Here is a 25937-nt window from a genome sequence, read left to right on the forward strand (position 1 = left end):
CATCAGGCTCCTTGCTCAGCAGGGAGTCTGCTTCTCCCTCTGCCTGCCTCTCCCCCTGCTTGTGTTCTCTCTCTCTTTTTCTCTCTTTCTCTCTCTCTCACTTTCTCTCCCCACCCCATCAAATAAATAAATAAAATCTTAAAAAAAAATCTTAAGTGGGGTGCCTGGGTGGCTCAGTTGGTTGGGCGTCCGTCTCTTGGTTTCAGCTCAGGTCGTGATCTCAGGGTCGTGGGATCGAGCCCAGCATCGGGCTCCTTGCTCAGCTGGGAGTCTCCTTGAGATGGTCTCTCCCTCTCCCTCTGCCCCTCCCCCCTCTCTAAAATAAATAAATCTTTAAAAGCAAATAAATAAAATCTTTTTAAAATGTAGCTTTTTGACACTCAAATATTAGTGTAACTATCTTTGAAAAATAACACAAACTTTATTGCTGAGCAGTTTTTATATAGTACAACCGCCAAACTATTGTTTCTCCTGAACAGTAAGTTTGCAGTGACTTCTATTTGTTCCTCATCTACAATTAATAGGCAAAACAGTATCTCAGAAATGGAGTGCCTTGTTGTATGCATTGCCCAGACATTTATTAAGTTCCTGGCACTGTATTCACACACATGGCATAGAGATCAAGAAAACTAAAAAGACTCTGTCCTCAAGAAGACAGATAGGTAATAATAACATAAGCAGAAATATCAATGACTCAAAGAAAACACCAACCCCTCTATACAATGAACTACAAACTATTTTGCTGCAATATTATTCCTATCCAAATATGTGTGTGTGTGTGTGTGTGTGTGTGTGTGTGTGTATAAATAAAGGGAACTGAATTTGGGGAACATTTTACTGCCTTTGCATAAGATTTTAAGTTTTGTGGTTTCAGAGAACAGTGACAAACTCAACTGATGTTCAAACACTTGGGATTCTTTTTCCTTCTCTAAAAATATCAATAATATTTTTAATAGCTAATATTATGTGACAGGTATAATGCTAAAAATTTGTTGCTTCATTTAATCCTCACATAATTCTATGCTTAGATATTTTTCCCTTTACACAATAAGGAAAGAGAATTCAAAAGGTTAACTAACTTGTCCAATCACTATGGTGCTTTAGGTTTGTCTGATTCTAACTATTCTGCTATGTTGGCTTGTGCCTTCTTCCTATTTAGACATCAGATACAAATGCCAAAAGGAACAAAGGTTGAAATTTGACCCTGATTAGGATACCAGAAAAAAAAGACTCAGTCTTCTTCTCAAAATGAAGATTTCCTTGCAAATAAAAACTCTCATTTACTCAACAAATATCCACTGAATATCTGTTTCACGCCAGACCTTCTTCTAGGAGCTGATTATTAAATTAAAATTGAGGGGCTCCTGGGTGACTCAGTCGGTTAAGCGTCTGCCTTCAGCTCAGGTCATGATCTCAGGGTCCTGGGATCGAGCCCAGCATGCCTCCCCCCCTGCTTGTGCTTTCGCTCACTCTCTCTCCTGCTCTCCATCAAATAAATAAATAAAATCTTTAAAAAAAATAAAATTGAGATGGATGCTACTCATTGGGTAACTTACCACTATATTAAGGTGGACAAAATAGAGGAAAAAAATGTAATTTAGAATATTCTCCTTAAGTATAGCAGGGAACTCAGCTTGAATCTAGATTTTTGTTCACCACAGAAATCAGGTTAACTTAGGAGCTTGGACAGTGGAATAGAAAATCCTTGAGCATTTATGGAAGCATAATTTTCAAAGAAACTCAGTCTAAAGGAAGAGAATCATAAAGAATTATTTGGGCACCAGAAGAGTGGACAAGGTCAAAGAAAGAGACAGGTCTTCAGATTGTCTGGATTGATGATACAGTCCCAGAACCAGGAGTCTGAAGCAAAAAAAGCCAGCAAAACCCGAAAGAACTGAACCACCAGGTGTCGACTGTGGCAGTTCCATTCATGGGCAACAGAACCCACTGCCCATGGCTCTTGCAGCAAAGGGACACTGTGCCTTGCAAGCAGACATCAGTGCCCTCCGCATGGGACTTGTGCAGCTTCAGGACAAACATCAGCTCTGGTCTCATCTCTGGAAACCACCAACAGAGAACCAGCTGCCATCTTGGGCATTAACAGTGTAAAGAGACTTTCTTATAAAGGTCTGGAGCAGGGGAGGAGATAAATATGGGTGCCACACAGGGCACCTGGCTGGCTCAGTCAGTAGAGCATGCAACTCTTGATCTCAGGGTCATGAGTTTGAGCCGCATGTTGGGCATAGAGATTACTTTAAATAAATAAATAAATAGGGCGCCTGGGTGGCTCAGTTGGTTAAGCGACTGCCTTCAGCTCAGGTCATGATCCCAGGGTCCCGGGATCGAGTCCCACATCGGGCTCCCTGCTCAGCGGGGAGTCTGCTTCTCCCTCTGACCCTCCTCCCTCTCATGCTCTCTGTCTCTCATTGTCTCTCTCGCAAATAAATAAAATCTTAAAAAAAAAAAAAAAAAAAATCCATTAAATAAATAAATAAATAAATAACATGGGTGCCACAGGGCAGCCAATGGAATTAGTTTTTGGAGTCTTCATGAGATACCTCTTTTGAGACTCCCAAGACCATCTGAAAGGAATCTGAGAGACCAGAGTTCCAACAGAGTGCTGGAGGTAGAAGCAGAGCCTGGGACTATAAGTGTGTGCTCATTTTCTGCCAGTTTGTATTAAGTAGATTTGTAATGTTGCAGTGTGAAAAGATTAATGAAGTCCAACTTTATGTGTGAAATGTGAATAATTCATCCATGATTTTAATTCAAGAATCTCATAATTCCAAAGCTGCATGACCAAGTGAATTTCATATTGAGTTGATCCTATTTTCACATGGCACAGCCACGTTAGCTACTAAACAGAAATAATGTTCCTATTAGAATATTCATGGATTTCGAATTATATAAGGTGTGTAAGTTTTGTCACTGTTGCTCTGACCTAGTCAAACTCCAGGTTGGTGTGGCTGGGATGCTTGGGTTATATAAACAGCAGAGACAAAGAAGCTGGTGAGTCATACAGCCATTCTAATCAACGAAAAAAGCACTTTTTCCTTTCATTCCAATAAATCAATACCTCCTTTCTTACAACATGGCATTTTCTCAGAAGACTCCTGAAAATGAATTAAGTAGGAGGTGCATTTTTAAGCTAGCTCCTGCAGAGACTTATCACCTAAGTAACCATCATACTGATGTGGCTGTAATATTTTTATTTTTCAATTCACTCATGATTACATCAATCTATTTTTCATCTATGGACTTAATTCTGTCCACCCACTCAGAAGTCACCCATGGCCATAAGCAGTTCATGAGCCTTTTGTAAAGACAGTCTTCTGAAATAAAGAGACTGTGTTTGCTATAATAGATTTTTGTTTTTGTTTTTATGGCAAAGGTAAATGTAGTTGCCGAGATAAGCAGACTCTTACAGCAAGTTCTGGTTTTTTTTTTTTTTAAGGCTTTGAAATTAGTAATCACAGAGTATAAAAAGTTAGAACTGTGCTGTCCACTATGGTAGCCATTAACCACATAAGGCTATTAAGCACTTTAAATGGGGCTAGTCTGGGTTGAAATGTGCTTTAAATGTAAAACATAAACTTTGGGGCGCCTGGGTGGCTCAGTCGGTTAAGCGACTGCCTTCGGCTCAGGTCATGATCCCAGGGTCCTGGGATCGAGCCCCGCATCGGGCTCCCTGCTCCGCGGGAAGCCTGCTTCTCCCTCTCCCACTCCCCCTGCTTGTGTTCCCTCTCTCGCTGTCTCTCTCTCTGTCAATTAAATAAATAAATAAAATCTTTAAAAAAAAAAAAAAGTAAAACATAAACTGGATTTCAAAGATTTAATATAAGAAAAATGTAAAATGTCTTATTAGTAATATTTTATGTTCATTAAATGGTGATATAATCATTTGGATATATTGGGCTAAATAAAATATAGTACTAAATTTTATTTCACCTGTTTCTTTTTACTTTTTTTAATGGGAATAATAGAAAACGTAAAAAATACATATGTAACTCACATTATATTTCTCTTCGACAGCACTGAGCTAGATGCTACCATTATTCCTCCATCACCATATTCTTCCTCCACCTTTATATAGAGAGCATGCCGGGGCTGGAGAATTTAGCACTTTTCCATCACTGGAGATCCAGATATGTCCAGAATGTTTCTGAATATTCTGAGGGAATGTTTATATGTCCTGCCTGTCACTCTGAACTGCCTTCATACTTCTACCTCCTCAGAACACAATATCTGGGGGCGCCTGGGTGGCTCAGTCGTTAAGCGTCTGCCTTCGGCTCAGGTCATGATCCTAGTGTCCTGGGATCGAGCCCCGCATCAGGCTCCCTGCTCGGCGGGAAACCTGCTTCTCCCTCTCCCACTCCCCCTGCTTGTGTTCCCTCTCTTGCTGTGTCTCTCTCTCTCAAATAAATAAAATCTTTAAAAAAAAAAAAAAAAAAAGAACACAATATCTGGGGCACCTGGGTGGCTCGGGTCGTGATCCTGGGGTCCTGGGATCAAGCCCCGCATTGGACTCCCGGCTCAGTGTGGGTCTGCTTCTCCCTCTCCTTCTACTCCTCCCCTCGACTCATGCTCTCTCTCTCAAGTAAATAAATAAACTCTTAAAAAAAAAAAAAAAAGAACCTAACATCTTTTCCCATCTCCCCTCATCCCTAGTTTCAGCCCCCTAAGGACTCACGTTTCACAAAAAATTCTTTCAGACCAAAAAAAAAAATTGCTTTTCATGGACACATGCCTTTCCTTAATGAGACAGACTTCTAAGGGGTAATCTAGTTCCCCATTTTCTCAACCTCTCACACCAGACCCACCTCGAGGTCTTTGATTTGCATAACCAAAAAGCCCCTCAAAATGTCTTCCTAAACAAGAGTAGTCTTTCCCCAAGACAAATTCTGCACCCCACACCACAGAATATGAAAAAGACTGCCTCCCAATGCTAAACCAGTTCCCATTATTCCTTGCATCTCCCACTACACAGACTTGATAACAGCTCACTGGGCAGGGTCTGCAGCCAGAGAGCTGCGTTGTAGGAGCTGTGTGTTTACCATGATTGTTGAATGGCATCTGCTCATTCAAACCTCTTTGTTTACTTAACTGCACTCATCCTCAAGCTCCACTCTGCAACATCTGTGTATTTTTGAATTGCTGGTTGTGAACTGTTAGCTTTGATTAGATACCTGTGCATTTAGCCCTTTCTGCAGGCGAAGCATTGTGCTGGGTCAGAGGGATGCTGGGAACCTGGGGATAGGCTTTGTCCCTGTCTCTCACCCTGGGTACTTCTGCCCAACTGAGCTTTCACTGAGCCTCACAGAGTATGCATGCACCTGGGGTAGGGAATGGATGGCTGTTGAGGGAAAAACCCCAGAACTCCCTCAGCTGGTACCTAAGTAGAGGGAGGTGTCTCCAAGCTGGTGGGTCAGTGATGTGGATGGTGGAGCCCCACATTGCCCTGTGGTTAAAAGGAGAAGAGAACCAGGACTGTGCTGGGCTTCAATGATGATTTTTTAAGAATCTGAGAACACATTTTAACGTACATTTTTTTCACTAATTTAAACATTTTCCTCAGAGAAATGGCTGTTCGAGGTCTGAAACAGGAAAGGGACAAGACATCATGTTAAATCAGAAAGTAGGGAAGTTTTCAAAGTTTAATAGGTGGGGGCTACAGGACACAGAAGTTAGCTCCTACTGTCCAAAGTCATAACACTTTGAAAATTAAGAATAATGGACTCTGGTTCTACTCAAGATGTAGTAAGGACACTCCACGCCATCTCTCCCTTTGATTTTAACAACAACAACAAAAAATCCTAGACATGATATATAAAGCAACTACCAGAGGCTCTGGTAGCAAGATGGATATATTAGTTTGCTTTTGCTGCTGAAACAAATTATCACAAATCTAGTGGTTCAAAATAAAATACATTATTGTATAGTCTTAGAGGTCAGAAACCTAAAATGGGTCTGCAAGGCTGTGTTCCTTCTGGAAGCTCTAGAGGAGAATCTATTTCCTTCCCTTTCCACTTTCTAGATGCTGCCCAAACTCCCTGGCTCAGGGTCCCTTCTTCACATCACTCTGACTTTTGCTTCTGTCATCACATCTCCTCTGACTCGCACTCTTCCTACCTCCCTCTTACAAGGGCCCTGGTGATCACATTAGACCCACCCAGATAATCCAGGATAATCTCTCCCATCACAAGATCATTCACTTAATCGAGTTTGCAAAATCCTTTTTGCCACGTGAGGTAACATATTCACAGGTTCCAGGTCTTTGAACATGGACATGGGGGAGGGGGGCATTAGTCCACCTACTACAGTGGATAAAGAGCAACGGGGCTGGGTAAGGAACCCAGATCTTAAGGGACGACGTGCAAGTGAGTTCTCAGGTTTTTTTCTTTTTTTTCTCCTTCTCTACATCCCAGCTCAAGCTCTGAGGCAGCCCGCAACCAGGACTGAGAGAGGGCACAGATGGAGGGTGCTCTGAGAAAAGCCTGCTCTCTCCAGCCATGGGGGAGGGGCACGGGGGTCCTCGGGACGAGCACTTAGGACTTTGCGTACTCTGTGTCAGGCGAAAACCAGCGATGAAGCAGCATCAGGAAATCTCCACATCTCTGAACAGAAATGCTTTTTCTCGGAGTCCAGAATCAAATCAAACAGAAATACAGTAGTCCTCCTTACTCGTGGCGCATACGTGCCAAGAGCCCCCGCCCCGCAGGGGTGCCTGAAACCATGGAGAGTGCCCAACCCTGTATATACTATGTTTTGTCCTATACATACATAGGATAGAGTTTAATTTATCAATCAGGCCCAGTAAGATAAGAACAGTAATAACTGATAACAAATAACAAATAATAACGAATAAAATCGAACAATTATAACAATGTACTATAACAAAAGCTACGTGAATGCGGCCTCTCTCTCAAAACATCCTTACTGTACTCACCCTTCCGCTTCTTGCGATGAGATGGGATGAGGGGACTGACACTGCGCCTGCGTCACGAAGCCTGCATCACGAAAGGCAGTGGGGTGAGTGACGCAGGCGTAGGCGCCGTGACGCAGCGTCAGGCTGTAAGAACGCTCCAAGGATGCGTCAGAAGGAGGAGCATCTGCTTGCGGAAGGCGTAGTGGGCAGTCGCTGAGTGACAGCACGGAGAGCGGAACTGCGGTGACGGAGGACGACCGTGCCCACCGGGAACACCGTGGAGTCCTATAACCAGGATCTTAGAGGACCCACGGAAATTGCTAGGATGTCGGGGGTGGATAAAACTTGAGTCCTAAGAAAGCACTTGGGAAATTAAAAACAAGAAAGAAGGAGACTCTTCAGGCTGAAAATAAGGATCAATCAGGGAAAATGCAGAAGAAAAGAATATGACTCATGAATTTCAGATACGGGCAGAAAATGAATATTTAACAATTATACAGAAGATAAAATAGAGTTAGACAGTTGCTGGATGAAATGCTAAAAACAGAACACCGAGTCGGCTAAAACCTCTTTTTTAGAATTTTTCAATAAAAACTTTCAAGTAACCAACAACTGCACAATTTTAGGTTCCTTTCACAGAGTCATAAATCAAGCCAGAGGAAATTCCAAAAACCATTTAAACCAATTATCTGTTCCAGGAAGGAACAATGCTTAACTGACTCAAAAGAAAAATTCTAAAGGCTTTTTGGAAAAGTTTTGAGGAACTCCTACCACCTCCTCAGTTTCCCTTTCTGATGCTCAACTCATCTCAAAGATGCCAGCTGTGGCCCCGTGACACCCAGGAGACCAGAGAGAAAGGGGCACAGACCCCAGCCAATGTCATTGCCTGGACAGCCCTAAATTCTCCCAGTGCTTTCTGCTTATTCCCACAGTTGCCCTTCTGTGTCCAGGCTCTGATGTTCAGCTATACCATCTCTGATCCGTCCCAAGTGTCCCTAGATGCATGGTCCCTTCACCACCACTTGCCACAAGGAACCCACTCATCTCAAGCATTTTGTGTTTTAATATAACGTTTTCAAGGTTGAATAGCTTGCAGGGAGAGGTCATACATAAGAGTGCCAGGACCTCTGGGGCGCCTGGGTGGCTCAGTTGGTTAAGCGACTGCCTTCGGCTCAGGTCATGATCCTGGAGTCCCTGGATCGAGTCCCGCATCGGGCTCCCTGCTCGGCAGGGAGTCTGCTTCTCCCTCTGACCCTCCCCCCTCTCGTGTACTTGCTCTCTCTCATTCTCTCTCTCTCAAATAAATAAATAAAATCTTAAAAAAAAAAAAAAAAGAGTGCCAGGACCTCTCCCATCTCCTTACTCTCTTCCTCTCTCTCCTGTGTGCCCATGGGATTGTCTCCTCTTCATCTTAAATGGATGATCTCTCCACTCCCCGGCTCCAAATTTCAATTTATGCATATAGAAGTCTCTTTCTCTCTCTCTCTCTCTCTCGCACAGTAATCAAGAATGTCTCAAAAAAAAAAAAAAGTCTCAGCAACTACCACAAGCGAGCAAGACTGCCCAACAACTGTAGTGCTCTTGTGAAGAACTTTGATGCCTAACGTTATCTCTCAGTCCATTGATCTAAGCAAGATCATTTCTGACGAGATCGGGCGCGTTCAGGGTGGTATGGCCGTAGACTAAGCAAGATCATTTCTGAACTTAGCGTATATGTCTCTTACTACTATTCTCAAAATCCTTCACTGAAATTCCTGAGAGAGAGTAAGTTATGTAAAGCAACACCTGGTTTCTACATACTGAAGTCCAGTTTCTACTGCTGATATGCTTTATGTCTTCTTCAGCTTTCTATTACTTTTCTTGCCTATGCCTCAGGTGGGGATCCTCCAGAAGCAAGCACTGAGACAGGGATTTGAATGGGAGTAGCTAATTTGGGAGGTGATCCTAGGAAGGTCTGGTAGAGGAGTGGGAAGATGAAAGAGAAAAGGGAAGGAAGCCAATATAGAATGCATTCATGAGCAGCTCATTACTATGAGCAAAAGGGGCTTAATCCTACTGAGGATCTCAGGGAGATAATATTGAACAGGCGTCTCAAGAGATGGGGAAGCCGAGACATTTATCCATCAACCCTATTCATCACTGGTTGAGGGTAGCTCCCAGGGGCCTTGGGTCCCTGCCACTTCTGGCCTGCCCTGCACAGGGCTAAAGCACAAACCCACTCCTACTAAGAAGCCATTGGCACTGGTGGGTACTGGAATGGCAAGTACCTGGGGGTGTAGGTGGGTGCACTAACTTCATCTGCTATGACGAATAGCCTAGACCTCTTAGGCCTACACTGTTCTGCACTAGCCCCTGGTGGCGCTATTCCTATATAATATCCAACTGGCATAAGACAACTAACTTCCTCTCAAATTACCCAACATGGTTGACATGGCTTCTTCTGTTCTCTGGGAACAGTTTCAGAAGGATCCTTATAACCCAGTGAACATAAAGAGAGAAGGCAAAGAGTAAACATGTCAGTGAAATGCATATTTGTCCCTATTTGCTGACATGGTAGATGACTTTTAGTTCCAATGCTTCTTCCCACCATTTTGACAGCTTACTTATCTCAATGAACTGTTTCACTTTCAGTCTGGGCTAACAAACAAATTCCCATTGATCAGCAGAAGTAAAGGAAAAATCCATTATCAGGAAAGGAAATGTCTGTGAAAGTGATATTGGATTCAGACACCTTGGCTTCGGGCAAAATGAGAGTCTCCAGTAATGCAGTATGATCTTTTTTGTTACAAAATTTTGGTCTCAAAACATGATTTACTCCTATTTAAGTGTATATGAATGTTAGATCCTGAAATAATGATTTCCTCCAAGTAAAACTAAGGGTGCAAATGTCTTTTTCAACTGGAGCCTGAAGTAGTGGTATTTGTCTTTTTTGCTCTGCCATCTCCCATTCTTTTGGCAATCCTCTTTAACATTCCCACCCTGTCCTTATATTTCCGTAGACAGCAATGGTCTACACTGGAGTGGGGGATGCTTAGGAGATATGGGTGGGGAAACTTTGTGGCCTCACCCAGATCTTCCTGTCATGTTCCTAATTTATATTTCCCTTTCGTCTCACCTCTCAAAATTCCTATTCCATCCTGATCTCATGTATATAATGAACTAATTTAGCTAAAAAGAGCTCAGTGCTTTACAATTCCCCCAAAATACTTTGTATTTTAGAAAGCAATGTGTTATTAATGGTGTGATCTTAGGTGATGTGTTGGAAAAGTTGTGGGATTATTTTTTTGTAGGAAGGCCTTTAGTGACATTTCTTAAATCCCTCCATTTGGGTTACCCCCTTTTCCATCTTGTGATATCAGTCCTAGAGAGATTCCAATAAAAATATTGTAAGACAACTGAATAAATTATCCATGTGAAGAAGGAATAGGTTAGAAAGAAAATGTACACTTCTCTGCAGGATGAAGTGAAAATGTACGCTCCTCTCCCTTTTAAGTTTGATTTCTATGGAGTTCTATTTGTTTATCCCATGGTGGTCCCACAGAAAAGCAGAGAGAGGAGAACTCCTGAAGAGTAATTGAATAGTAATGGTGTGTACAGATGAGTCTCTGATAGAAAATAAAAGTTTGGGGGCGCCTGGGTGGCTCAGTTGGTTAAGCGACTGCCTTCGGCTCAGGTCATGATCCTGGAGTCCCGGGATCGAGTCCCACATCGGGCTCCCTGCTCAGCGGGGGGTCTGCTTCTCCCTCTGACCCTCTTCCTTCTCGTGCTCTCTGTCTCTCATTCTCTCTCTCTCAAATAAATAAATAAATCTTTAAAAAAAAAAAAGAAAAGAAAAGTTTGGGGAGCAGAATTCAACCTCAAAAAATAATTTTCCAGCGACTATCCAATCCAACATATACCACTTACAGCACAGATTGTTGGTTAACCCCTAATGTCCATTTCTCCCTCTTATAACTCGTGATTTTCAGCTGGGCACATGATCACCAGGTAAAGTCTACATTTCCCAGACTCTTGTTCAGTTAGGCTGGCCATATGACTAAGTTCTAGCTAATGAGCTATAAATGTGATCTCATCGTGTGACCTTATCTGAAGATCTTTCTTAAGAGCAAGAGCTCAACTTTGCTCCTTCTTTCCCCCACCCTGCCTCCTGTCACCTCTCCCTTCATGCTGCTGCTAAACATGTTCATATGATGGCTCTAGTTGCATCTTGAACTGCTAGGATCAGGGCCATACCCCTGGGAAAGCAGAGAGAAGAGCTGGAGGTAGCCAGGGCCCCTGAAGATTTTGTGCAACAGAACCACCACACGAGCCCTGGAAGGCCCACCTCCAGGTCTTCAAAGTGAGAAGCGCCAAGCTCTATTGGGAGCTTCTGTTACAGTCAAACTAATCCCAACTGATGCACAATTCTTTTTTTTTTTTTTTAAGATTTAATTTTAAGTAATGTCTACACCCAACATGGGGCTCAGATTTACAACCCCCAAATGAAGAGTTGTATGCTCTAGCGACTGAACCAGGCAGGCACCCCCCGCCCCCCGCAATCCTTTTTTTTTTTTTTTTTTTTTTTTTTAGTTTGACTCAACTTCTCATAGGAAAGAATGACCTATGACTCCTGCAGACTCCTTCCCGGGTTGGAAAGCTAGTTTTATCACATTTGTCAACATCCTAGTGTTATACAGATGATTTTTTTAACACTCTCCTTTCTTGTTATTTCATTATGATCTTTGATGCCTAGATAATTGGAGCATCAGAGGAAAGTGACAAGAATAAAGCCAATGTAATAACTTGTCAGTTAAAAAACAATAATAAAGAATAATCAGGATAAGTTTAATCCTGGCTTTATCTGCACATTATTAAGCAGAACTGTTTTGGAAGCTGGGGAAAATGAAAGGCCTAGCAGGCACTGAAAATATCTGTAATCCCCTGTACCCTATGAATGAACAACTGAATAAATCCCAAAGGTTTAATGACCTTAGTTTTCCAATATGAATTATAACTTTAAGGCTGAAATAAGACCCAAAGATTTTTTTATGAAGCATTTTGCAGAAATCACCTTATAACAGTAACAGGCATGCATAGCTCCATAATCTAAAAGCTGATCATGCTATGTCGGGTCTTCCTAAACAGTTATATTTTGGAAGGTCAAGATATGACTTCAAATAATAACACATACAAGATAATGGCACTCTTCTTCATTTGATGGAAATATTATTTCGGTATGAAAAGGTCAATTTAGAAAAATTAACCCCATAAACTTAACTAGTTGGACACTGGTTGTTCCCTAACAAGATGAATTAAAATAAATGTCTACTATTTTTTGTTGATACATCATTTTGCAATCCCTTGCCAGATACTGCTGATTGTGTTTCACACGTTGTTAAAAAATCTGATCCTCCTGGACCCTTGGTGATTTCCCCAAAACAGTGTTCACAATATTAGCTGCACATTAGAATCACTAAGGAGCTTTTTAAAAGGCCCAGGCCCAGGCCCAATCTCGGACCAACTGAGTAAGAACTTCTTGAGGGTTGGGCTGAAGCACTAGCATTTTCCATGTTACCCCAGGTGATTCTAATGTGTACCTCGGGTTGTACCCACTGCCACAAAGGAGCCCCATTCCACCTGTGTGACTAGACCCAACTCACATCTTGCTTAAATTAAAATATACTGAAAATTAATTCTGTCATCCCTTCCTCCAAACATACCACATTTAGACTTTCCCCTCACATTCTCATATCTGCTTCATTTTAGATATAGGTATCAAGAAAAATAATTTCCCCAAATAGTTACCTTCCACAGTTAGGCAGTTTCTGGTTTGGCCTCTGTCTTCTCTAAGTAAAACCAGATTCGTCTTTGCAAGAGAGAGGAGAGGTTAAAACACAGAGGAGCAGTTGACAGTTGAACCAGACTGGAGACAGAGAAAACTAATCAACACTCTTTCCTTCCCCTTCTCTCACCGGCAAGATTGATCTCCAAACATCCTCTGTTTCAGGTAAGGGTGCAAACCTGTTGGTGTTTCCAGAACCATCTCTGGGGAAGCCCAGGTAATAAATAGGAGCTACATCTGTCATCTTACTCCATTAGACCAAAATCTCACTAAAACATGAAAAAAAAATAATGTCAATAACATTTTTGATCATTCTTACTCATTGGGAGTCTTACTATTTGAAAGTAGTCTTTTTCCTCTCTAACCATTGGGGTGGTGGTTGTGGGGGAAAAGGTGGTGGAGGATATTAGATATCCAAGCAGCTTCATTATTGACTGCTAAGTAATTCTGGATGAACATCTAATCCTGATTCACCCAGAAATTATGAAGATAATCTGATTCAAATCGCAAACCTGTCCCCCATCTTTGCTACAGGATGTAATCAAAAGCTGGAAAGGAGCATCTGTAAAAGAGACAATGGTGCATAACAAATTCGTAAGTTACCCATGAGGGACGCCTGGGTGGCTCAGTCGGTTAAGTGTCTGCCTTCAGTTCAGGTCATGATCCCAAGGTCCTGGGATCGAGTCCCGCATCAGGCTCCCTGCTCAGGGGGAAGCCTGCTTCTCCCTCTGCCTGCCTCTCCCCCGGCTTGTGCTCTCTCTCTGTCTCTCTCTCTGTCAAATTAATAAATAAAATCTTTAAAAGATGCGGGGCTCGATCCCAGGACCCTGGGATCATGACCTGAGCCGAAGGCAGACGCTTAACCATCTGAGTCACCCAGGCACCCCTAAATAAAATCTTTTAAAAAAAAAGTTACACATGTCTGTTACATGTTACATATAAAATTGACTAGTCTAATTTTAATACTTTTCCTTGTCTTCAACCTAATCATGAATCAGAGGTTTTCAGTAATTCTCGGAGCCAGAAGAATTTCCATATTCAAAATGACACACTTGAAATGTTGGAAATGTTTAGACTATTAAGTGATTAGCTAAATGGGCACTATTTGTTCCTTAAATTACATAATAAAATGAATAGTACTTTCAGATATTCAAGTAAAAGGCATAAAATACTAAACATAACAGCAGTCACCTTTTGATTATCTATACTCATGGAAAAGAAAAGGTGTTTTGAATAAATGGAAAGTTAGAGCATGTTTCTGGAATGGAAGACAAGTGTCAATTCTTCTAAAAATAATACATAAATGCCATCCAATCAGCATAAAAATGGGGATTTTTAATAGGTGAAATGATTTAAAAGTTCATAGAAGAATAAATGTAAGGAAATTAAGCCAAGGAAAAATTAAAGAAAAATAGTGAGGGGAGTAATTTATCTTTCCAGGTATTAAAACTTACTGTAAAACCTATTATATAGTATATGCAAAGAAAGAGACAAATAGATGGTAGAACAAAGAATGGAGAATTCAGAAATAGATTCAAGTAAATGTGGAAACCTAATATACAACAAGGGTAGTTGTTTCAATTTATTTTTGAGTGAGGTGCATTAATATAAATGGTTCTCCATCTGAGAAAAAAGTCATAGCTCTATTTCATACTATATATTATTTTTAAAGATTCCAGGTAAAGATTACAGATTTAAGAGTAAACATCAAACAATAAAAATATTGTAAGAAAAGTTAGGAGAGTAAATAGATAACTTTAGAATGTGCGCATCCTTCCTAAGAAGATACTAGTCCCAATAAAAGCTACCATTACATCTCATCTGCATTACAGCAATGACCTCTTAACTAGCCTGCTTGCATCCATCCAAGTTCCTCTCCAATATATTCCCCAAGTAGGGTGATCTTTAGGTCTTTAGAAAACAAGAACTGGGGGCACCTGGCTGGCTCAGTTGGTAGAGCCTGCGACTCTTTATCTCAGGGTTGTGGGTTCAGGCCCCACGCTGGGCACAGAGCTTACTTAAAAATAAAGTATTTTAAAACAAAAAAACAAAACGGTACAGCTGGATATAGTTGGACTTCCTGTAGTTATGTCCTCCTTTTCACCCTTAAACATTGTTTGTGCCTTTCTCTCTCTCTCTTTTTTTTCTTTCCTTGAATCAACTTTTTTTGTTGAATTTTAAAAATTGTATCTTTATTTTCTATTTCACTTATTTTTATTGTTGCTTTTTTATCCTTTTTTAAAAAAGGTTTTAGTGCTATATTTGGACACTTGGCTCATATTTTTTTTAATTAATTATGTTAAGCATTTTATTTTATTTTATTTTATTTTTATTTTATTTATTTATTTGACAGAGAGAGAGACAGCGAGAGAGGGAACACAAGCAGGGGGAGTGGGAGAGGGAGAAGCAGGCTTCCCGCGGAGCAGGGAGCCTGATGCGGGGCTCCATCCCAGGACCCTGGGATCATGACCTGAGCCGAAGGCAGACGCTTAACGACTGAGCCACCCAGGCGCCCCTTGGCTCATATTTTTAAGCTTCTCTTCTTTTCCCATGTAAACATTTAATACTATAAATTTCCCTTACAGTACCACTTAACCTGTTTTAATATGTAGTATTGTCATTAAGTTACATTTCCATCATGATTTTTTTTACTCATGATTATTTATTTAGACATGTTTTTGTTGATTTCCAAACACATGGCATTTTCAAGATAGTTCTTACTAAAGTGTTACATAAATACGAAAAGTACAGAAATCTCAAGTACACACCTCAATGAATTTCCACAAACTGAATTTACCCATATACTCATTCTCAGAACAAGATAATGCTTTTACTCCCAGATACCCCCAGTTTATTCACTCCAACTCATCACCGTCCTTGAAGGTAACTATTTTTACTTCTATTACCATCAAGTTGTTTTGCAGATTTTTGTATTTTATATAAACAGAATCATATAGTATGCTCTTTTGTATCTAGTATCTTTCATTCTTCCCCATAGTTGTAAGATTCATTCACTTTGTTGCATAGATAAATAACTCGTGATGAACATTTAGGCTGTTTTCAGTGTTTGATTCTGATGAATAGTGCTATTATTAACATGTGTAGGCATTTCTGTTGGGTATATACCTAGGAATGGAACTGTGTATTATAACTATGCCTAGGTTCAACTTTACTACATACTATAATACTACTAGAAACTAGATACTATTTTCCAATGCAATTGCACCAAGATACATGGACCACCAGTATAGAATAAAAGTTTTTGGTACTCCACATCATTGCAAACACTAGTTTCTCTAGCACTAGGATTTGGAGAGTACAGAGTGGCTTCTTATTGTGTCTTAATGAGAACTAATGAGTTGAGCACCTTCTCCTATGTTTATTGGCAACTCAGAGATCATCTTTTATGAAGTACCTGTTCAAAGCTTTTGCCCATGTTTTAAAAATTGAGATGTCTGTATTTTTCTCACTGACCTGAAGGAGTTTTTAATAAAATGAATATCAGTCCTTTGTTTAATATACGCATTGAAATTTTTTTCTCATATTATGTGCCTTGCCTTTTCACTCTCTTAATGTTATGTTTTCATGATCAAAAGTCTTTAGTGTTGATGAAGTCTAATTTGTGGTGTTTGCAATACAACTGACAAAAGATGGATGCTTAGGATACATAAAAAATTTTTACAAATCAAAAAGGAAGAAACAAGTGATTTAAATATGGGCAAAAGACATGAACAGTTACTTCCATTTTATACCTGTCAGACTGACAAAAATTGTTTGGTGAGACTATGAAGCCATAAAACTAATACACTGGCAGTGGAGGGTGAAAATTGGAACAACAATTTTGTACTAAAATATGGTATTACCTTGTAAACTTGAAGATAATCCTCATCACCCAGGTTTTTTTCTCCCAGGTACCTATCCTAGAGAAATTCATACACATACATACCCAGAAATTCTATAGCAATATCATAAAAAGGTAGAAATAACTAATGTCCATTGATGGTAAAACAAATAAATTATAGCATACTCATATAATAGAACCATATACAGAGCAAAAATTAAAATAATAAACATCAACTTGGATGAATTTCAAAATTATAATGTTAAGGATAAAAATTGATTCTCAGAAGTCTACATGAAGTTTGAAACTACATAAATGTCAAAACCATACAACGTTTGACAATATATTGTTTGGGGATACATATATATTCAGAAATACGATAATGAAATTATTATCACAGTTTACCCTTTATGGGAGGGAATATAATTGGGAAGGTGCCCACAGTGGTCTTGAGAGGTTTTGGTAGTATTCTTGCTCTTTTTTTTTTTTTAAGATTTTGTTTATTTATTTGAGAGAGAGAGTGAGAGAGAGAGAGCACAAGCTGGGGGGGGGGGGCAAAGGGAGAGGGAGGAGCAGACTTCCCACTGAGCAAGAAGCCCAACTCAGGACTCCATCCCAGGACCCTGGGGCCATGACCTAAGCTGAAGGCAGGTGCTTAACTGACTGAGCCACCCAGGCACTCAAGTATTCTAGTTCTTTTTGTTGTTGCTGTTCTTTTTTTTTATTTTTTTATTTATTTTATTTTTTATTTTTTTTAAAGATTTTTTTTATTTGTTTATTTGACAGAGAGAGACACAGTGAGAGAGGGAACACAAGCAGGGGGAGCGGGAGAGGGAGAAGCAGGCTTCCCGCTGAGTAGGGTGCCCGATGCGGGGCTCGATCCCAGGACCCTGGGATCATGACCTGAGCCGAAGGCAGACGCTTAATGACTGAGCCACCCAGGCGCCCCGCTGTTCTTTTTTTTTTTAAAGATTTTATTTATTTATTTGATATATAGAGAGAGAGCACACAAGTAGACAAAGCAGCAGGAAGAGGCAGAGGGAGAAGCAGGCTCCCCGCTGAGCAGAGAGCCTAAAGTGGGGCTCCATCCCAGGACCCTGGGATCATGACCTGAGCTGGAGGCAGATGCTTAACCAACTGAGCTTAACTAACCAGGCTCCCCCAAGTATTCTAGTTCTTAAGCAACATCACAGATACACAGGAATTTCATTCATGACTATATTTGTATATTATATAAATGCTACATCTATTCTATGTAACACTATTTCATAATAAAAGGCTTGCTAATATTACGTAGGCATCAAAATGATATTTTTGGAAGAATGTGAAATATCATGAAAATTACCAAGATCTCTATATATGCTTTTGTATGCATAGCATATCTCCGGAGGATATACAAGAATATGTTAACAATAGTTGTAAGAGAAACTTAATCTGGAAAGGCTCCATTTGCCTCTCTAGACTCACTCTTCACCCTCCATCCTGCTCTATAGTTCAGACTCTATAAAGACTGAATCAACTGGTTCCCTTGCTCTATAACTTCCAGGTGAGTTCAACCAATTGGAGGCACCAGGGAGAAAGGTGAGATTTAAGTATTTATTCTCCCAGCTCCCCCCACTGCCTGGTGGTTAGGATTGTCTATGTGTCCCTCTAAGAAAGGTCACAGCACCTGTTGCCTTGCCCTCTGTATTAGTCAGGGTTTTCCAATGTGTGTGTGTGTGTGTGTGTGAGAGAGAGAGAGAGAGAGACGGAGGGAGAGAGAGAGAGAGAGCGCACACTTCATTATAAGGAATTGGCTTATAATACTATGGAGAGTAAGTCCCATGATTTGCCAGATGAGTCAGCAAGCTGGAGATGCTGGAGACCCATAAAAGCTAATGTATAGTTCTAGTCCGAGTCTGAAGACCAGAGAACCAGGAGGGCTAATGAGGTAAGTTCCAGTACAAGAGCCAGTAGGCTCATGACCCAAGAAGAGCCAATGTTTTAGTCTGAAGTCGAGACCAGAAAAGACTGTTGTTACTTCACTGTACCTTGTTTTCCTTAACCCATACTATTGTAAAGAGTCCCTTAAGTAACCATTCTTCAGTTATCCTATTTGAGTATATCATTTGTTTCCTGCTAGGCCCCTGACTGATACACGTATTTTAAAATATTAGTAGCTATACTTAAAATTCCTAACACATAATAAATTTTGTGAGCTTATTGGGAAAGAGCATTTTCAAACACAATGCAGTCATGGGCCAGCTGAGTGCTTCAGAGGGCCTTTGACACACAGTCTCTCTCTCCCCCTTGACCTTCCAGTCTGAATTTCCAAGGGCAGAGGGGCCGGAGGAAACCTCAAAAGTAATACCTCAACAGCACTTACTGTCCATGGTATCTGGCCTGGGATCTTTGAACTATGCTTTGGCCTCATATCTCCTCCAGGACACAGCTTTCCACTGACAGGCAGTCCAACACAACATTTAAAATTCAAAATGTGAAACACAGAATAATGAAGCCATCTGGTCCATATTATGTTGTCCAACAATTATAAGTAATGTGAGCTATAAATACAACAAGCAAAAGGAAGCAAACAAGAGACCATTAATCAATACAGACAATTTGCACAAGATATGATGACTCAAGTGTATTTACACAAGCGCAGAAAATTCTTTTTCAGGAGAATCTTTACAAATGGTGGACTAAAGCAGTTCTAGATTGAAAAATATTACTTGCTAATGCCCTTCAGTCATAAAAGTTCTCTGAAGTAATAAATATCTGCATGGGAATTTCACATAGAAACCTTGATGTTGACATTTAGCAATTCACAGAGTTATATATGAAAGGCCAGGACCAGGACCAGTTTTGGTTAAAAATCCAGAATAATTTCATGAGAGTTACATCATAAGGACACCTTAGTGGAGAGGATTCTAAGAAACTAGTAACACTCATCAGTAGCCCCACTTATAAAACCTGTAGGAGCTTGAGTAGAACATAAACAACCAGAATGGTTTGGCTCTGGATCTATATAGCCAACAGTCTTGTCATCTCTCTATCCCATACTCACCTCAAACTCAATATATCTGAAATTAAACAAATGCTCCTCCCTTCCCAATCTGGACCCTCTCTTATATCATGGGCTTCTAACATGAGCAACTGAATGGGTAATAATGTAATCTGCTGAGAGAGAAAACACATTTAAACCCCATGCCTAGTTTCTTAGAAGAAGAGGGAGTGTGGTAGAATGATTTATTTATTCTCAATTCTTCATTCCTTCCCCTTCTCTACTAGGGCTTACTGTGGGCAGAGAATAAATCCCAGTCCTCAATGATTTAGCTAATGGAATTGAAGCCGAGGCTTTAACTGTGCTCACAGAGTTTGGTTTGACCTCTATTGTACTTCTGCCATTGGCAATGAGAAGAACATGCCTTGAGTAGCCACTAGTGGTACATAGAGCAGACCAGAAACCAACCTGCAGCTAGAAGCCAAGCCCGGCAAAGCCACAACCACTTGCAGACCCATGAGTAAGAAATAAGTGCTTGCTTTTGTAAGCCACTGAGATGCTGGGGATGGGAGGGTGGTGTTAATTGTTACGTAGCATTATCACAGCAGAAACCTGACTAATACAGCCTTCTTCTCTGCTCTGGGAAAACAAAATAATAAATGTATACCATAGTCTATCTTTGGTAGTTTAGGTGCATACACACACACACACACACACACACACGCACGTGCGTACATGTCTGTGCATGTCTTTAATCCTATGCACATGTTTTTTAAACACTACCACCTAACATAATACAGTTACTCCACATACAACCAAGAATGGACTGAATCCCCACCCCCCTTCCCCATTATGAGACAATTAAAAATTATAGCTAGTCTCCCCATCAAGCTGCCAAGTCAAGTTATCTCTTGGTGATGTCCATGACTTAGGCAAGATGAGATGTGGCATCTTGTGGTCTTGCAATCTGTGGCCTGAATGATACCTGATATACTACATGAGGAGAGAGAGACCAAAAATGTTTAATATAAAGGCAAAAAGTAAAGCAACATTTCAAGCATGGACACAATCCTCCTGGACCATCTTTTGTAAATGTCCACTTGTCGATTGGCTTCTCTGGCAGTGACAAGAGGTCCTTGATTAACTGAGGCTGTGCCCACTGGATTTCCTTCACCCAGTGTCTTCCAAAGCCCCACCTGAGAAAGGTGCTAAGAGGATTCCCTTGCTGAGCACCGTACCATCTTAGCAGCCCACTTCCTAAGGGGGCATGGCAGACAGACCTTTGATATATCAGATCATTGGCCAGGCTGTATGCTTTCTTTCTTTTTTTTTTTTTTTAAGATTTTATTTATTTATTTGACAGAGAGAGACAGCTAGAGAGGGAATACAAGCGGGGGAGCGGGAGAGGGAGAAGCAGGATCCCCGCTGAGCAGGGAGCCTGATGCAGGGCTCGATCCCAGGACCCTGGGATCATGACCTGAGCCGAAGGCAGACGCTTAACGACTGAGCCACCCAGACGCCCCAGGCTGTATGCTTTCTTAATAAAGCTCTGCACCAGCCTTGTTCTCTTCTTTCAGCTGGATCATCTTGAACCAAAACTTAGCTCTCTCTCTCAGAGCACCTCAAGAAAGGCAAAAAAGCAGCTCACCCTGGGAAACATTCAGACATTTTACAGGTAGGTACACAGTCCCGGGAGGAAACGAATCACAGTCCGATCAACAGTTTTGCTGCCCTTTCTTATAGAAAGGACGGGGGGCTCTGCCATCTACTACAACTCTATCAGTCCCACGTTCTAGGGTCTATTGCTTGCAAATCCTTCTTCTAGGTTCAAATTTCTGACTTAGTTTAGGTTCTTTTGATTGCAAGCGAACAGAAACCAATGCTGGCAACAAGCACGAAGTGAGGGCATGGGCTGGGGAAGAATTTGTGGGCAGGACACTGAGGAAGCTCACACACTCCAAGGGAACCTGAGCCACGCTATGGAAAGCAGAAACCAGGGCTCCAGCAACCAGAGTCCGCGGACGTTTTGTCCAGACCTGTGCGACCAACAAGGTTACAGGGAGTGCCCAACCTAAATGTGTCTCCTTGAGCTAAAGGCACACTCACTTTTGGGGCTGACGAAAAAATTCTAAAATGGATCGTGGTGATGCTTGCATGACATTGTGAATATACTAAAAACTAATGACTGCTTTTTATTTTTATTTTTATTTTTTTAAAGATTTTATTTATTTATTTGAGAGAGAGAATGAGATAGAGAGAGAGCATGAGAGGGGGGAGGGTCAGAGGGAGAAGCAGACTCCCTGCTGAGCAGGGAGCCCGATGCGGGACTCGATCCCGGGACTCCAGGATCATGACCTGAGCCGAAGGCAGTCGCTTAACCAACTGAGCCACCCAGGCGCCCTGACTGCTTTTTAAGTGGGTAAATTTTACAGCATGCAAATTATATCTCAGTAAAGCTTTATATGTGTGTGTGTGTGTGTGTGTGTGTGTGTGTGTGTGTGTACATACACACACACACACACATATATATATATATATTTTTTTTTTTTAAGTCAGGAAGTCAAAGAGAAAAAAAAAACCCACAGATTAAAAAGAGATAATCCACAAAGGAGGAAACCGGGATGGTCACCATCACCAGCAATCAGAGAAATGTCAAAACGACATTGAGATACCACTTTGCACTCAGCGGATGGGCAAAAATCAAAAAGGTGACTAATACTTGACAAGTACAATGGGAAGTGGCACACTCCTCACCTGCTGATGGAAATGTAGACAGGCTGCGATGGCCACTCTCCAGAAAAGCAACCTGGACAGTTTTGGCTAAATTAAGTGTGCCTATTTCCTATGGCCCAGCAATTCCACTCCTGGATATGTGTATTCCAGAAAAACATTCGGGTACATGCTCAGGGATATTCTACGCAGCCTTGTTTGTGGCAGCAAGAAGGTGGGTGCAACTCAAGAAATATGTAAGTAAATGGCATAAGACTACTACTCAGCAGCCCAAAGCAATGAACTAAATGTACATACAGCAGCGGGGATAGACTTCAAAAACATGGTGTTGAACAACAGCAGGAAAATATAGAGTAAGAACTGTGGCACAATGCCATCTGTATAAATTTGACACAAACACATGCACAAAACAGCACTGTCAGTGTTTCGGGATTTATTATACCTTTTTAAGAACATATTTGGGGTGGGATTAAAAAAAATCAGGTGCCTTGGACTGACCACGGAAGGCAGTGAGCCATGAACGAAGATGCATGGTGAACTGAGATCTCTGTGTCAGAACAAATTTTTAATTAAATAAATAACAAAAGTTAAGTGTTTTACCGACTCGTTCTGTACGACTCCTAAAAAATAAAAGCAATTAGAACGAGGAAAAAAAAAAAACCTTCCCCATATTCCCCACCACCTGAAGAGAACCATTTATATTCCCAATTTTTTTGTCAATGAATTACTTTTTTTATTTTTTATTTTTATTTTTTTGTTGTTGTTGTTTTTATTATGCACTACATTAATACACTGCATAACCTTCTAGAAGGGGTAGATGAGTATGACTGAGTTACTTTTCATCAATCAGAAAAATGCTTCCTTAATCGATATTCTCCAAACCCTTTGACACATAGTAACGATTAACTCCAGAGACCCGCCTATCTCTTTGCATCAAACTCCACTGATATGGATAATAGGCAACCCTTTTTCCCTTGCCCCCGTTACTGAACCTGTGGATGTTCTCCGTGGCCATGCCGGGGAGGACCACGCACACGGCCATGACGCCGATCCCGGGCAGGATCTCGAACCACATCGCCACGCGGTTGCCAGAGCCAAACCCCTGCCTTCCCGGTCCGGTAAAGGTCACCCGGCCTCAGCCCCCTTCCCCGAATTACTTTTTTAAAAAGGAGGCTCCACACCCAACGTGGGGCTCAAATTCATGACCCCGAGATCAAGAGTTGCATGCTTGAGGCGCCTGGGTGGCTCAGATGGTTAAGCATCTGCCTTCAGCTCAGGTCATGATCCCAGCATCCTGGGATCGAGTCCCGCATCGGGCTCCCTGCCCCTCCCTCTGCCTCCCTCTCTCTTTCCCTCTTTCTGTCTCTCATGAATAAATAAATAAAATCTTTAAAAAATAAAAAAAGAGTTGCATGCTCTACCGACTGAGCCAGCCAGGCGCCCCTTGGTGAGTCACTTTTTAATGTGATTTCATATAGCTATTTTGCATGTAAATGACTTATACTCTTACTGTTTTTCATATAGCTGCATTACATGTAAGTGATTTATAATTTTACCACTTGGTCTTTGATGACTATCATAAAATAGGATTTCTTAAGTTAAATAAGGTATGGCAAAAGGGCTTAAAAAGTTTTTGGCAACACATATGCTCCCTTGCATGGTAAGTCACTTCCAGGTGTGTCTCTGGGTGAAAAAAAGAGATGTCTTATAAAAAAAGAAAAGACATTTTCAATTATGTGGTAAGTATATGCCACCATATTTACCTACTTCTTTGCTGAAGAAAACCTCTGGCGTGGACAAAAAATACATTACCTTGATTGGGTCGGCTGCATTTTCTCACAGCTGTGGAATCCCACCAAGGGCAGTTTGGCCTTCATAATAAGCCTTATTTCTAGGATGTAAATTCGAAGTAGCTTAACCCCTGAAGTTAGTAGCTATCATGTTTAGTTAGTTAGTAGCTATCATGGTTGTCTTCCTGAGTTTCTATGGGTGGCCTAAGAATGAAGTTGCAATTGAGGAATCAAAGAAAGCAAGATAAAACAAAATAAAAATACCTCAAGCATTTACCTGAGCTGTGCTGTATTTCCATGTGATATTCTAGGTTATATGTTATTTTTCCTTTGATGCTCTTTCTGAATTCTTTCTGCCTGGGCTGAATTGGGTTAAGCTGGCCTGTTTCTGCAAGACCCGAAAGATACCAAAAGCAAATAACTGCTATTCCAAAACTAGCTAAACCATATTGTCTGGCTCCAGATTAAACACAGAGAAAACAGATGCAGAGAAACACTACCACACTCTGATCAAGTGCGATGATCAAGAGGATGCTGTTATAGGGGAGGCTGCCTTCTATCTAATTCAGGTCAGTAGTTTTCCAGGGAGGCCACCCCTGACCAGGCAGTTTGCTCTGAGAATTCAGCTCCATTTTCTCCATGAAGGGGGCTTTGGCTTTGGTGAGTCCCAGCTTTGCAAGATACAAACCATAGGTTAAGGTTAGCTCCGCCCTCATATTCCCCTAATCACTAAGGACAGAAGTAACATTATATATAAACTCTTATTAAGGATGTATTCTGGACACCAAAGCTTCCTATTTCTGTGCCCCCAGCCACAGAGCCTGGCACGCCACAGACAACCACTATTGAGCACTTAAAACGGGCTTAGTCTGAATCGAAATGCACTGTTGAGATCAACAGACTAGACGACATGCTAAATTTAAAACAAATGTCCAATAAACATTAAATCTCACTCCTAAATTAAGGAAAACATCATTTACATAGCCATTAGAAAGGCATCCTTTATGTAGCCACTTAAAGGATTTTCTGCTCCAATATTATGGTTTGCCTTTGTTAACTGACATTTTAAAACAACTTTGATTGGGTCATTAGCATTAGAGGCTCCCCACCTGCTACAGGCCATTATTCTCTTTTAGATTAGAGAAGAACTACCCTAATATACAATTATTTATTATCAAGCCGGAAATGGCCAGGAATCAAGAGAGCTGTAGAAAGGGAGGCTGGTGCAATTTACGAATTTAATAAATTCCCATCTGCATAGCATTTCCCACTGTTCATTCAACAGCTGAAAGTACCATTATTGCTATTATAGAATCCCTTCATAAAACATGTCACAATTTCAGAAATCTACCCAACTCTATTCTAGGTTGGAGCAAATCATTCTTGTGCATATCCACATGCGTGGGCAGCTTCTCTCGGTAACATAGAAAGCCTTGCATCCATGTCATCACCTCCCCAGTAAGATGCCATGACATTATTCTATCTCGCCATTGAAGCACTCGAAAGAATCAGATGTTACTTGGCTATGAATCTCTTCCTAACGGCCCCTAATATCAGACTGAATTCTCTGAATACAGGACTCCAAGTCACTGTCTAGCACCCACCCTGTTAGCAAAGTTGAGTCAAAAAAATGTTTGATTGGGGCACCTGGGTGGCTCAGTCAGTTAAGCATCTGCCTTCAGCTCAGGTCATGATCCCGGGACCCTGGAATGGAGTCCCACATCGGGATCCTTGCTCAGCTGGGAGTCTGCCGCTCCCCCTGCCTGTGCTCTCTCTCTCTCTGACAAATAAATAAGTAAAATCTTTAAAAATTAAATAAATAAATAAATAAATAAATAAATAAATAA

At 41.1% G+C, this 25937-nt stretch overlaps 1 protein-coding gene and 1 long non-coding RNA gene across 2 annotated transcripts in view; both read right to left on the bottom strand.

Annotated features, from left to right (window-relative positions):
- Nucleotides 1-7010, bottom strand: part of LOC116622903 — a 78832-nt gene extending 71822 nt beyond the window's left edge. The window contains exon 1 of the long non-coding RNA XR_004297636.1: nucleotides 6947-7010. This is a non-coding gene — a long non-coding RNA (uncharacterized LOC116622903). The remainder of the gene's footprint in view (nucleotides 1-6946) is intronic.
- A 16152-nt stretch (nucleotides 7011-23162) lies between these two features.
- Nucleotides 23163-23375, bottom strand: LOC116622873 (NADH dehydrogenase [ubiquinone] 1 alpha subcomplex subunit 1-like). Its single transcript, XM_032389607.1, has one exon. It carries the CDS (start codon nucleotides 23373-23375, stop codon nucleotides 23163-23165), a length of 213 nt encoding a protein of 70 aa, XP_032245498.1.
- Between the last annotated feature and the right edge of the window lie 2562 nt (nucleotides 23376-25937).

The sequence above is a fragment of the Phoca vitulina genome, unplaced genomic scaffold (genome assembly GCF_004348235.1).
Source record: "Phoca vitulina isolate PV1807 unplaced genomic scaffold, GSC_HSeal_1.0 scaffold55, whole genome shotgun sequence".
Taxonomy (NCBI): domain Eukaryota; kingdom Metazoa; phylum Chordata; class Mammalia; order Carnivora; family Phocidae; genus Phoca; species Phoca vitulina.

What these genes read in the sequence shown, in the direction of transcription:
- LOC116622873 (XM_032389607.1), bottom strand. Translation starts at nt 23,375, where the DNA reads ATGTGGTTCGAGATCCTGCCCGGGATCGGCGTCATGGCCGTGTGCGTG.